Here is a 14,109-nt window from a genome sequence, read left to right as displayed (position 1 = left end):
CAACAACAAAAAACTTGCAAAGTAAGCCTTGGTCTTCCATCTAAAAGTTACATTATAACGATTTCTAGGCAGAAAAAAAATAAGCATCATCACTGCATTCTTTGTATATCCTTTTATTATGGCTACTTATCTTCCTTGAGCCAAAGTATTAGCATTATTGGGCCTGGTTTCTTCCCATTAAAAGCAAACAACTTTTCATGTACCTTATCTGTATAAGAGAACCACAGCATATTAACAATTAGTTTTGCTGACATATGTATGCATAAATAAGTATAGCCCAAAGACTAGTCTTTCCTCATTAGACATACACATAACAAACAATTTAGTAATTTGGACTGTTGTTACAGTTTACTGAAACTTGAGATTCAAAGCCAAAGAAAAAAATCAGATACAGAAATTCTGTACTAATCTTCTATACCAGGATAAATTACATACAACCAACTATTTTATTAAAAAAAAAAAAAAAAAAAAAGTATCTTTAAGTTGCCATATCCTCCATTTCTGTCTGTAGGTTTGCAATAGAAAAAATACTTCAAAACTGCCAAAGAACCCACTATATTTTTACTAAGTAAATAATCCTAAAATCTATCACTCTGCCCATAGTAACAACAAAAAATACTGTGTGAAACAAGTCACATTTTTAATGGTTAAATACAGCTTTGTCTAGAACACATAGTACTTGGTAGCATAGGATTTATAGCACAGATGCTGTTTAGCTATCTTGTTTCCCAGAAAAAGAAAATGGTTTGATTTTTTTCTCTCCCCACAAAAATTATTGGTCTAAAAGGTGTTTATCAAAGTAGCTGACACTTTGTTAGTTTAATTATCACAACTTATAAGCAAAGAATTTAATATCTAAAAAGTCCCAAGACTTTGCCCCAATAATTTGTCATCTCAGTCCTTTTTCTGGAATATGTCTCAAGATAGAACAGATTTGTAAAAAAATGCCACATGCATTCAAGACACTCAAAACAATTATAAAAATACCAATTTTGTAAATATAATGCATTTACACATTTTAACAGCTCTTAGAATCAATGGGGTTGTAACCATTGTATCATATTTTAATTAGCAGCAATTTTTTTTAATGATACATAAAATAACATCACCCTTTACAAATAAATGGCATCTTAGAATTCCATGAAATACGGCAACTTTCTCAGAATTACAGGCTTTTACCCAAGAAGATAGCCCAGTATCTCATTTTACAGATAAGGAAAATGAAAGCCCAAATAAGTATGTCCCCAACGTCATAAATTCAAGAGCAAAAAAGACACAGAAGCCAGGTCTTCTGATTCCCAGTGATACCTTTTCCATTACACAACCCAACACGTAAAGTTAATGAGATGAAAAAATTACCTGGGTTTAACCAAATAGTTAACACACAGTTATCTAATATAATCTCTCTCTATAAAAAGCTTGTCACTTAGGAACCCTGTAGGTTTATGGTCTGAATCTAAAGAAAATGTCTCAGACTGACTCAAAAGCAACAAGGACCACACACACACACACACACACACACACACAATCTAGCGTGTTTTTCTCATTTGGTAAGATGTATAATGAATTACACACACTTCAGAAATTAGAGCTTCCCTTAATGTAGAGATTTCATAGGATGCATCAGAGTAAGTCAATATAATGTCACTTGCACCTCCCCCCCCCCCCCGCCCCCCCCCTCCTCCAGGCCTGGGAGAAAGACCCGCCAAGGGGAATTATTACCGCCCCCCCCCCACCAGCCAAAACTCAATAGTTAGAACAAGGCCAGGGATTCATTTACCAGTATGAGAAACTTCGCACATCTTTTCCAGTCCACCAACTACAAATTCACAGGTGGTTGGTATGTTTACATCTCTCCCCGGAGGAAAAAAACTAAAGGAACCCAATCAATGTAGTGACACCCGCAGTTTGTTTGCACGCTTCGAGCGGAGGGACAGGAGGAGCCGAAGGAGAAGGTACCCGAGAAAACGACACGTTATCTGGGCTCTGGGCAGCACCGGGCGAAGACTGGCGCACGGGAGGCGTCGCGGAAGAGGCCGGTGGGCAGCGCAACTCAGCACTCCCCTTCGCCCACCCTCTCCGTTCCCCAAGTGGGAGAGGGATTAGAGGTGGGAACTGGACAGGCGGGGCGGGGGCTGGGGGGAGATCCGAGCCTCGGCCTCGCTCCCTCCCTCAGCCGGCCGGGCGGAGGTGGCGGCGTGGCTCCAAGGCCGCGGGAGGCCATTTTAGCTACGGGGCCGCGGAAAGCCCCGGCGGCCCTCCACGTCTCAACACCTCGACCGTCCCTCGCTCCCGCCCTCCCCCCGGGGGCCGCTCCCCGCCGCGGGGCCGGGGCGGGCGGGGCGGGAGAGGCCGCCGGGCCCGGCCAGCCTCGGGCCGGGGCTCGGGGCCGCCGGGCGGGGGCCGGCGCGGGGGCGTCGTGTCGACGGGATCCGGGCGGAAGAGCGAGTAGGGGGAAAGAAGGGAGAGGGCGGGGAGCCGTTACCTATACTGGGCCGCAGCCGCCGCCGCCGCCGCCCCGCTGTGGGTGAATCCAAAGTAGTTGCCGGTCGCCATTTTGGCATCTTCCCCCAGCCGGCTGGGCACTGCGGCGGGCACGGAGAGTCGGGTCCCATGGCGGGAGGAGAGGTGCGTTGGGGCAGAAACGCCGAGGGGGGGGAAAGGGAGAGAGAGAGGCGCTGTGAGAAGCCGCCCTCGCCCGGCCGGGGCCGCGGCCGCCTCCCCCTCCCGCCTCGCACTCCCTCACTCACTCGCACGCCCCGGTGGCGGCCGCCGCCTCCTCCCCGGAGCCAGCCCCAACCCCCGCGTCTCCCCGCGGCCCCGGGTCGGGTAAGGGGCCGGGCAAGGACCTCGGTGGGGTACATTATACTCACCATAGGTGAAAGAAACTACAGGGCATATGGGAATCATGGGCTCGGGCTGCTGCTGCTGAACTCTGAACTCTCACCCACTGCCTCCCTCCTCTGCCCCGCTCCTCCTCAGCGGAGAACAGACCGCCACCTCCCGCCGCACTGCGCAGGCGCCCCCCGCGCTCGGCACCCTGGGAGCTGTAGTCCCGGCCGCCTTCGCGGCTCGGGCGGGCGCGTGCCGGGCCTCGGGCCGAGGCGGGCCTGGGGGAACCGGCGGGAGAAGGCGGTCTGGCAGCTAGCTCTCAACCGGGAGGTGACCGGGGAAGGGAGCCGCAACAAAGGCGATACAGGAGAGTGCGAGGAGCGCCTCGTCCTGCCGTGGGGGGATCAGGGAGAGTGACCACACAGAGTGACGTCTGTTAGCCTTCTCTTCTTACTTTTCATCCTTTCACTTTTTCGTGTGCAATGCTCTGTTTCAGTCCTTCTCGATTGTGCACTCTTCGTGAGAATTTGAACTGGAGGGGCACCTGGGTGGCTCAGTGGGTTAAGCGTCTGCCTTGGCTGAGGTTATGATCCCAGGATCCTGGGATCAAGCCCCACTTCGTGGGGCTCCCTTGCTCAGCAGGCAGCCTGCTTCTCCCTTTCCTCCCCCATCTGTGCGCTCTCTGTCACTCTCTCAAAGAAATTTTTAAAAATCTTTAAAAAAAAAAAAAGGAATTTGAGCTAGATGAATTTGGATACTTCCTTATTCGCTCATTCTTCTTCTTGTTCCCAGCCTCAAAATTGGGGAGGGAAGGATGGGGGAGGAGAGGAAAAGAATGCTAGTCTGTTGGACTGGAAGCACAACTCCAAACATCCCTCCAGAACACCCTCTTCCCCCACCTTCAACCCTCCCACCCCCACCCCAACGAAGTGTCAGGCTATGTCGGGGAGATGTATGGTGGGGAGAAAAGGAAATCCCTTGCCCACATGGAATTTACTTTCTGGGGAGAAAGGAGGAGGGTGTCAGACAAGGACCAAATAGTATAGCGGACAGTGACTGCAGCTTTAGGAATAAAGCCAGGCAAAGATAGGAGAGAGGTGTTTTTTGTAGAGTGTGGACAGAACAGTCTCCTGAGCAGAGCCTTGAAGGAAGGGAGGAAAGAGCCTGGTAGACACCTGGAAGAAGGACAGCAAATGGAGGGCCCTAAAGCCGGAGTGCGCAGGAGCAGCAAGGAAGTTAGTGAGGTTGGAGCTGAGCGATAAAGAGGCAGGATCTTCAGAAAGGTCCCTGGTAAGGATGCCAAATCTTTCCCGGTGAGGACAGAATACTACTCTCCCTCATGCAAGCATTTCTTTCTTCCCTCTGCTTTCTCTCTGTTTTCTCTTTACTTTCCCCATTCATTTCCACCCACTCTTTCTTCTTACAGTCCGTCTTCTGATGGACTATTTCCTTCCCCCTTACTTCCTGCCTCTGAACAATGTGTAAATGCTCCATTTCACCTCTTCCTCATCTTCTCCATGTCCCAGATCCTCTGCTACTGGCTTCTCCTCAGTGTTTATTTATTCACTTAATTATTCTTTAAAAATAATCTAACCATTTTTTAAGATGTTTGTTTAAGTAATCTCTACATCCAGTGTGGGACTTGAACTCATGACCCGGAGACCAAGAGTCACGTGCTCCTCCAACTGAGCCAGCCAGGTGCCCCTCCTCGATGCTTAACATGAGCATTAAAAAGAAATGCAAAGGGTGAATCAGAACTCACTCATGAGGTTTAGGGCTTTATCCCACCTTTTTATGCCATAGCAGAAACAATACTTCAATTCTTACTTGTGCCAACCTGACTCCCCCACACCTCCTACAAAGGTATGAGTTCTAAGAACCTGTCTGATTTATCCTCTTACTCATTTCAAAAAAGAGAAACTGTAGAACATTGGGGGAAAAAAATCAATGTCATTGTTTTTGACAATACTGATGTTTCTCTAGGCAAAAGTTATTTGCAGTCCAAGAGTGATGCTAGGAAAAAGTGTCTCCTACACATAGGATATTAGAACCCCATTTAAAGGTCTTGAGCTTCATGGAGCAATAAAGCTTTTAAGGCACTGACTGTAACTGCTTTGATAAACTTGTACTATTAGTTACTAGGCTACTTCAATAAAACTGGAGGAGAAAAGACAGGTGTTAATCACCTGCCTAAGAAGATTATTTTTAGGCCAATTTTATGCTTGGCTGCTTGGCAGGCCTTTAGAGGATGGAAGAAGGCTGCTGGCACACCCCAGTGAGCAAGCAGCTAACTAGGAAGAGGAAGGCGTGCCTCTTTGGTAACTGTTCCTAGAGTTCAGAATAAGTGTGGCAGTGGTGAAAATCGTTTACAACAGTGTACTCTTCAAAGAGAGAATCTGTAGGAAGGGCTGAACTTACCCTTAGCATGGATTTATTCAAGGAAAGAGTTTTGGGATGGGCTTGGAATTAAGAAGCCTTGGGTCCTTTTCCTCCGTATTTAGTAGCAGTACGGCCTGAACACATTATTTAATCTTTCTCAACCTGTATGACAGGAATAATAATAACATCTCCCTCACAGGACTGTGGTGGGGGTTAAATGAGGTAGCACTTCTATAAAACAATGTCAAGCACAGAGTATTTATGTAAAAAGAACTAGGCGGGATGATTGTGAATCCTTTCAAAATCTACCTTCTAGTAAGTGAATGTACTATGCAAGTCAGTCACCTAAAACCAAAAAGTAGGTGGCTTTGCCCTGGGAGGCTTTATGTCCCAGAGTGTCCCCAGTCTAGTCAACATGGTCATATGTAATCCTCTAGACCAAAAACAGGTGGGAGACTTGACTGGAGGAAGCCAATCACAACATCCGTCATCCTTCATGTCCAGAAGTGGTTGGCACTAGAATACAAAAAATTACACTTAGTTGTCATTCTCCACACTTCAGCTAGAGTGATGGGTTCAAAATGCAAATCTGATCAAATCCTTGTGTGCTTCCTCTCACTCTTAGGACCAAGCAAAATTTTCACATGGCTTGTAGAGTCCTTGTAGTCAGGCATACCAGCCTTTTCCAGCATCTTCCTCCTCCTTCTCTTCATTCCAGCTACCTTGGCCTCCTCTTTACCATGCTCCCTCCCATCACAGGGCTTTGCATGTTCTGTCTGACTAGATGGTTCTTCCTTCTTCTCTTCACCTAGTTAACCCTCATGCTTCAAGATCTCCACTCCATCAATTCTTCCTCAGCCTTTTCTGACCCCCTGGTCCATCAGACCCTGATTATGCTCTCAGAGCCTCAGGCATCCCTCCTTAAGTTGCCTTTGTGACAGCTGCAATCTCACACTTACTGTGCCATTGTTTGCTTAGCATTATTCCTGCCATCAAACTACAGCTCGATGAAGGCAGGGTGCCAGTATTGGGTACCTGGTGATAGGCACCCAGTAAGTACTGATTGAATAAATGAACCAGGTAGTGCACAGCTTAATCTTTGATGATTCAGAAGGCAGTTTCAGGAACCTGTAATGCCTCAGGGTCATCATTAAGAACTTCAATTAGCATCTGAAGGCAAATGAGAAAACGTTAATCAGCAGACCCATTAACCACAAGGTGGAGCTAGCTAGTCTGAGAAGGCCTGTCCCTAAACTCACCCCAAATACATCTAGTCACGTTTAGTCACACCTTTGAGTTGAGACCTGGTATCCTAAAAGGCCTTGTTAAAATGCAAACCTGTCAGAAAGGATAGTATTATGAGCTACTCTGTATGCCAAGAGAGTATGGCATGGGGAATGAGGCATTGGTCTCTGAAGCTAGACCCATATGACTTCAAATCTCAGCTCTCACTAAGTGATAGGGCTTTAACAACTTCCTAGAGGTAAAGGTCCTAGGTCAATGTGGGGTTCATTGCAAGTACTATGAATGTTGGTTGGTTATTCTAACCATCACCCATTCCTGTCACCCAGAGAAGAAGCCAAAAGATGGGATGTAGGGGAAGGGTAAGCTCAAGCCCATGATGGGATGGGGGAAAGGAGTAGGGGCACAGAGGATCATGCATGAGGCATGCAAGGGGAGGCAAGGGGCAGGCTGCGTCTGCGTCATTGTTTCCCCCAGAACCAAGGGAGGGAGCAAGAAGGCCAGGAAACTCACTTGGAACCTATGATGGTCTCCCAAGTTAGTTACAGCCATTGCATTTGGGGCTAACAAAGAAAGAACAGGAAATGAGGCTCTAGCTCTGGGCATGACTTGGACAGGCTGAGATTCCAGGCATTCCGGGACTTTACCAACATAGGCAGATGGTGCTAGGAGTGGACAGCACGTGGAGGACAACAGAGTCAGGCTAGGGAGCTGACCTAGCTGTCAGACTGAATTTTAAGGGCCAAATGGGTAGGACAATGTTCATGATTCAAAGGGAAAGTTCTGATTTTATTATTTTTTAAAAAGATTTTATTTATTTGGCAGGGAGAGAGAGAGAACAAGCAGGAGGGGCAGCAGAAGCAGGCTCCCCACTGAGCAGGGAGCCTGATGTGGGGCTTCATCCCAGGACCCTGGGATCATCACCCGAGTCAAAGGCAGACGTTTAACCAACTAAGCCTCCCAGGAGCCCTGGAAAAGTTCTGATTTTAATCAAGAGAACCTTAACTGAAGGAGGTACTCCAGGGGGTGGGGATGTGAAAGACCAGGAAGCATTCCCCTCTAAATTCTTCCCTCCCCTCCCCTCACTCCTTTCTCCTTTTGTCCCTTCCCTCTACTCTCCTCCCTTCCCTTGGAGGAATAACTGTGTAGTCTTGGAAATGTGCTGTAGTAAGGATATTCTTCAGAATCCAATTAAGTTCTTTCTTGAGTTTTTGGCCAATGGATGGTGGGTAGTGGATAAATGGATAGAGACATGAAGGACTCTTAAAGAACTGAGGAGCAAACAGAACCATGGTCCAAGGTCAGACACTAGAGGAATCCACAGAGGTAAAATGCATCCTTGATAAACACAGTGACACTGACTGGTGCAAATGGGGGTTTAGTGGAAAGATGATGTATTTCATCTCTGTTAAGAGAGTTTGTGGGGCGCCTGGGTGGCTCAGTGGATTAAGCCTCTGCCTTTGGCTCAGGTCGTGATCTCAAGGTCCTGGGATCGAGCCCCATATTGGGCTCTCTGCTCAGTGGGGAGACTGCTCCCCCCCCCCGCCCCCTGCCTGCCTCTCTGCGTAATTGTGGTATCTCTCTCTCTCTCTCTCTAAATAAAATCTTTTAAAACAAACAAACAAACAAACAGAGTTTGTGATACAGTGGTTTCTTCTAGGGGTAGTTTTTGTGAATTCAAGTCCTATCTGTACCACATACTAGTTGTGTAGACCAAGGACAAGTTATATAACCTCTCTGAGACTCAGTCTCTTCAGGAACTAATAACACCTTGTTCATATGGTTGCTATGGACATTGAATGAATTAATACATGAAAAGTTCCACATCGCTTGGCACATAGCAAATGCTCAATGCAATCATGACCCCATTAACAAATCCTGAAACCATTAGCAATCATTCCTCAGGCCCTGTTCCTCCAAGTCCCTGGCCACCACTAACCTCTTTTCTGTCTTTATGGATTTATCTGTACTGGACACCCAATATAAATGGAATTATATAACATATAGCTTTTTGTGTCTGGCTCCTTTCACTAAGTCTAATGTTTTCAAGTTTCCGTTATGTTATAGCATGTATTGCTACCTCATTCCTTTTTATGACTGAATAATATTCCATAGTTTGGACATATCCCATCTTTTTATCATTCATAAGTTGGTGGACATTTTGGTTGTTTCCACTATTTGCTAGGAAGAATAACACTACTATGAACACTTGTGATGGCTAATTTTATGTGTCAACCTGACTTAGCCAAGGGTAGCTGTAAAGCATCATCTCTGGGTGTGTCTGTGAGGGTGTGTTTGGAAGAGATTAGGGTTTGAATCACTAGACTGAATTAAGATGCCCTCATTTCTATGACTGGGCATCATCCAATCTGTCAAGCTCCTGAGCAGAACAAAAGGGCAGAGGTCTGGGGAATTTGTTCCCTCAGCTTGAACTGAGACATTCATCTTCTCTTGCCCTGGGACTTAGAGCTTCTTGTTCTTGGGCCTTTCAGCTCCAACAGGGATTTATACTATTGGTTCTGATTCTCAGGCCTTCAGACTTAGATTAAATTTCATTCCCAGCTTTCCTGGTTCTGTAGCTTGCAGATAGATGATTGCAAGACTTCTTGGCCTCCATAACAGTGTGAACCAATTCATATAATAAATATCCTCTTATAGATATCACTGTATATTGGTTCTGTTTTTCTGGAGAACTCTGACTAATACAAAATTTTGCACTGACTATTTTCAGTTCTCCTGAGAGCAATTTCCGGTATACACCTAAAAAAAAACTTTCTAAATACCTCAAGTTCTCTTTCTCTGCACAGCCACTGCCCTAATTTGTCTCTTGCCAAGGCCATTCAACAGCCTACTAATTGGTCTTTCTAAGGATCTAATCCTCTCAATCCCATTCTCCACATAAGTATCAAAGGACCTAAGATTGAAAAAGTGGTACTAATAATAGTAAGAACAACTATGTACATTACAATAATTCATTCTTTTAAAAAAATCTGAGGTAGAGGATTGCCTGGGTATCTCTGTCGGTTAAGTGTCTGCCTTTGGCTCAGGTCATGACGTCAGGTTCCTGGGATCAAGTCCCCCATTGGGCTCCCTGCTCAGCAGGGAGCCTGCTCCTCTCTCCGCCTGCCACTTCCCCTGTTTGTGCTTGCTGTCTCTCTCTCTCACAAATAAATATAATCTTTTTAAAAATCTGAGGTAGAGACTATTACGTGTATCCCATTTAGAGATGATAAAGCTGAGTTCACAAAGCTAGTAAGTGTCAGAGGCAGGATTTAAATCTAACACCAACCTGACTCCAGAATGCCTAACTTCTGTGAAATACCACCTTCTTGAAACACCTCTGGCCAACACGTCTCCCCTGCTGAAATCCTTACGAAGATTTCCACTTGGCTAAAGTAAAAACATGGCCTATTACTTATAGCACATGGTAATATCTCATTCATAAATTCCTGGAGTATTTATATTATCAACTCTCTATTTTCTGAAGCATCCCATACTTTGCATTTTCCTCACATACATCAAACTTGTCATTTCTTGTTCAACGTCTTTCTTTCCCCTGGGAGAGAATGTGGTAAGCACCACAGAGTCAGGAATCATGTCTGTTTTATCTCTGTTAAATTCCCAATGCCTAGAACAATGGCAAGAACATAGTAGGCACTTGATAACTATTTGTGGGATGAATGAGAGTAGTTCTGTTTTTCATCTCTTGAGGACAATGGTTTTATCATATGTATTTTTTTTTTAGATTTTATTTATTTATTTGACAGACAGAGATCACAAGTAGGCAGAGAGGCAGGCAGAGAGAGAGAGAGGAGGAAGCAGGCTCCCCGCTGAGCAGAGAGCCCATGTGGGGCTCAATCCCAGGACCCTGGGATCATGACCCGAGCCGAAGGCAGAGGCCTTAACCCACTGAGCCACCCAGGCACCCCTGATATGTATTTTTGATATCTCCCTCTATACTCCGCCAACTACCACCTGGCACAGTACTAGGCACATATGAAAAGTTCAACCTGTTTTAGTCCTCCCAGTTCCCTGGATACTTCAGCATGGATTATCTGCTGCCAAGTGTCAACAGCAGTGCTGTAAGGGTTTCTTTGTGTTAGTAACACATTCTAAGAAATTGAAAGAACATGCAGAATTCAAAATAGCCAGGAAGAATAGCTATTTAGGGGCTTGGAGAAGAGGCTAAGCCATGCTGTGATCTTATTTATTTATTTATTTATTTATTTATTTATTTATTTATTTTTAAGATTTTATTTATTTATTTGACAGACAGAGATCACAAGTAGGCAGAGAGGCAGGCAGAGAGAAAGTGGGAAGCAGGGTCCCTGCTGAGCAGAGAGCCCGATGCGGGGCTTGATCCCAGGACCTTGAGATCGTGACCTGAGCCCACTGAGCCACCCAGGTGCCCCTGTGATCTCATTTAGAGATTGATATGAAATTAATGAGTGACACTGAAGGGTGTATTGGTGATAGAAACTAGAATTTTAGTGTTGTTTAACTGAAACACCTAAATACGGCTAATGACTACCATATTGGATAGTACAGCACTAGAATCAGATGATCTGTGTTCAAATCCTGACTTTACTATATGACTAGCCAATTTGCTCAACCTCCTGTGCCTGCTCTCCTCATCTATAAAATGGGGAAAATAATAACAGGACTAATGTCATAAATTTGGTGCGAGGATTAAGTGACTACATATACATTTCAAGCTAGCATTGGGGTGACTTGGGAAAGAGGCCAACTGACTTACAAAAAATGGGTCATCTAGTCTACCTGATTAGTAGAGTGCTGCTTCTGCTGGGAACGCACTGTTGTGGATATTTACATGGCCTATTAGTTTCCTATTACTGCTATAGCAAATACTATAAACTTCTTGACCTGCAACCAGACATATCATTTTACAATTCTGCAGTTCAGAAATCTCACTGGGCTAAAATGAAAGTGTCACAGGGATACATACCTTTAGAAGGCCCCAGAGGAGAATCTATTTCCTTTTCCAGCTTCTAGAGGTTACTCCCATTACTTGGCTCATGGTTCCTTCCTTCATCTTCAAAGCCAGCAGCAGAGTATCTCCAAATCTCTCTCTGCCTCTGACACTCCTGTCTTCCTCTTTTAAGGACCCTTGTGGTATATTAGGCCCACCTGGGAAATCCAGGATAATCTCCTCATCTCAAGATCCTTAACATACTCACATTTGCAAATTTATTTGGCTGTGTAAGAGAATATAGATTAGGGGACCATTATTCTGCCTACCACACATGGGATAGGGACATTTTCATATTCACTGACCATTCTGAAAGGTCCATCCAGGTACCTCTCCCCTGGATCTTCCTGTCATCATTTTCTAGGCTTGTTCTTTCTCAAGTCCCTGCTCAGCTGGCCAAGCTACTAGCCAGTGCTCATTAATAAATATAGATCTATGCTTAGTCTATCTTTATTTACACATGAAGTAGATAATAAGGCGTACACCTTAAATCCTCTGGGAATGCCCTCTGGGAGGATTTTCCTTTACCACTATATTTCAGGGCTACCCTGAGTGGGGCAGTAAGACAAAAATCTTCCAATTCTAGCTGGAAGCGGTACAGCATACAGACTGATCAATGATTCTTCCGCATTTGCCTCTTTCATTCAGTGATCATAGGGATTCCTGGTGAAGCTAACAATGACTGGAGGAAGAGAGAGCAAAATACAGGAGCAAGTTACAGGGGGATCCTGGGCCACCTGGTTGTGATAGTGTATTTTGCTCCAGCCTGGTCTCATATAAATACCACTTTTATTTTGGGATGGTGTTAGATGTGTTTCATTTTATAGTTTGGTAGAGAAGATAATACCCAATTCATAATGGACAGTTCTCCTAGGTACTTGGTATCTCCGAGTCAGGTCTCTCCTAGGGCCCAGAAGTTTCCCAGGCTAGAAGTAAATTTTAGTAAATGTCATTTAATAAATTTCATTGGTCCTAATCTGCCATAGATTATAAAAGCAGCAAGGAAAATAACTCTGCCAATAATAATTGTAAGAAAAAATTTATTATAATTATTATATATGCATTCCAAGTTCAGAGATATTAAAATGTGAAAAACAACAGCAACAACCCACAAACCATACATCTTAGAATCAGTAAAATAAGATACCACCCAATCCATTCTTCCACTGTAGACATAAGGAAATAGGTCTAGAGAGGTAAGTGACCTGTCCAAGATCACAGAACTCCTTAACCACGGGGCCATATCCAGATATATCCGACCTCTATTCCAAAGCCAGTTTCATTTCAACGTAGAGATTTATTACTAGTGAATAATAACAATCCCAACTTTGCAAAATAAACTTGTATTAAGTGCCCTTATTCTCCTTTATGTCAGAAATAACCAGGAGAAGTAGAGGCTGGGTCTTTCCAGACTGTGCTCCTTACACCTTCCTCTCTGGCTCTATGCTTGCATAATCAGGCTGATTCTAGAGGACTTGCTTCGCTTTGGGGAAAGGGCCTGGAGGACCAGAATTTCTAAGAGGTGGAAGAGACTTTATTTGCCCTTTTGTGGTGGCTGAGAAGTTCTCCTTGTATAATGAATTGATTTTTTAAATGAAAAATCTGGTTTTAAGTACATCTGATTTGCATACATCTTGGAAACATAGTCATTTGTACCCGGGCTCCCCGACTCCCACCTACCTTAAATCTGCTTTCTAGCTGTCTCACTGCCCCCTCATCTCCCCTTCCTCTGCCCACTCCACACTCCACCTGTGTGGTCCACCCCGCCTTTCTGCTGCCACCCAGCTAGGCTGGAGGCCAGGAGCGTCAGACCGAGAGACCCTTTCTCTGCCTGGAAGGCCTTGGAGTTGTCATCCTCCTGCAAAGACACAGTCAGACCCTCAGAGCCTCGGAGCCTCTGGGCTTGGCTGTCACTCAGCCAAGACCTTTCTCCTGCCCTTGCCAACAGGGACCTGAAGTAGCGGTCAGCCTCCTGTACTTTCAGAAAGGACTCCAAGCCAAGCTGTAGCCATAGTACTACCTCCCTAGTTTCTTGTAGCTGCATCTCAAAGCCCCACAGGCAATGTTCTGTGTCAGGTGGGGTCGGAAGAATGCATTTAAATGTCTAAACATCCAAGTGTGGAACAAGTGGAGCTTTTTTTTTTTTTATGATTTTATTTATTTTTGCATAGAGAGTGGGGAGGGGGGAGCTGAAGGGTTGGAGGGGAGGGACAGAGGGAAAAGCAGATTCTGGGCTGAGTGGGAGCCTGATGCGGGACTGGGTGAAGGACTCAATCCCGGGACTCTGGGATCATGACTGGAGCCAAAGGCCGATGCTTAACCAACTGAGCCCCCCACACGCCCCAAGTGGGTCTGTCTTAACTACAATGGGAGGGCCAATTGTTTCAACCACTTTGGGAAACTTTGAGCAATATCTATTAAAGCTCCACAAGTCCAGGTTTACTGCCTAGCAATACTTCTCCTGGCTGTATCTACAGAAATGTGTATGTATATGTTCACTAAAAGATATGTTCAAGAATATTCATAGGAGCAACTATTCATATCATCGAACATTGGATACTGTTCAAGTATTCATCAACAAAGAGGTAAAATAAGTTCTAGTCTATTCCTGAGATAATATTCAGCAATGAGAATGAATGACAGATACATGCAGCAGCATAGATGGT

General features: G+C 45.1%; 1 protein-coding gene across 2 annotated transcripts in view; it reads right to left on the bottom strand.

Moving 5' to 3' along the window:
• The window catches only part of LOC111140851 (zinc finger RNA binding protein), an 87,425-nt gene extending 84,471 nt beyond the window's left edge, over positions 1-2,954 (bottom strand). For both annotated transcript variants that reach the window (XM_022493069.1, XM_022493070.1), the window contains exons 1-2: positions 2,874-2,954; positions 2,486-2,585 (exon numbers count right to left, since the gene is read on the bottom strand). In XM_022493069.1, the coding sequence (XP_022348777.1) occupies positions 2,486-2,585; positions 2,874-2,910 (137 nt within the window). In that variant the 5' untranslated portion in view covers positions 2,911-2,954. The remainder of the gene's footprint in view (positions 1-2,485; positions 2,586-2,873) is intronic.
• Positions 2,955-14,109: the final 11,155 nt, after the last annotated feature.

The sequence above is a fragment of the Enhydra lutris genome, unplaced genomic scaffold (genome assembly GCF_002288905.1).
Source record: "Enhydra lutris kenyoni isolate GAN:26980312 unplaced genomic scaffold, ASM228890v2 scaffoldscaffold5, whole genome shotgun sequence".
Taxonomy (NCBI): domain Eukaryota; kingdom Metazoa; phylum Chordata; class Mammalia; order Carnivora; family Mustelidae; genus Enhydra; species Enhydra lutris.
Note: the sequence above shows the minus strand (reverse complement) of the source record. Positions and strands in the feature narration are given on the sequence as shown.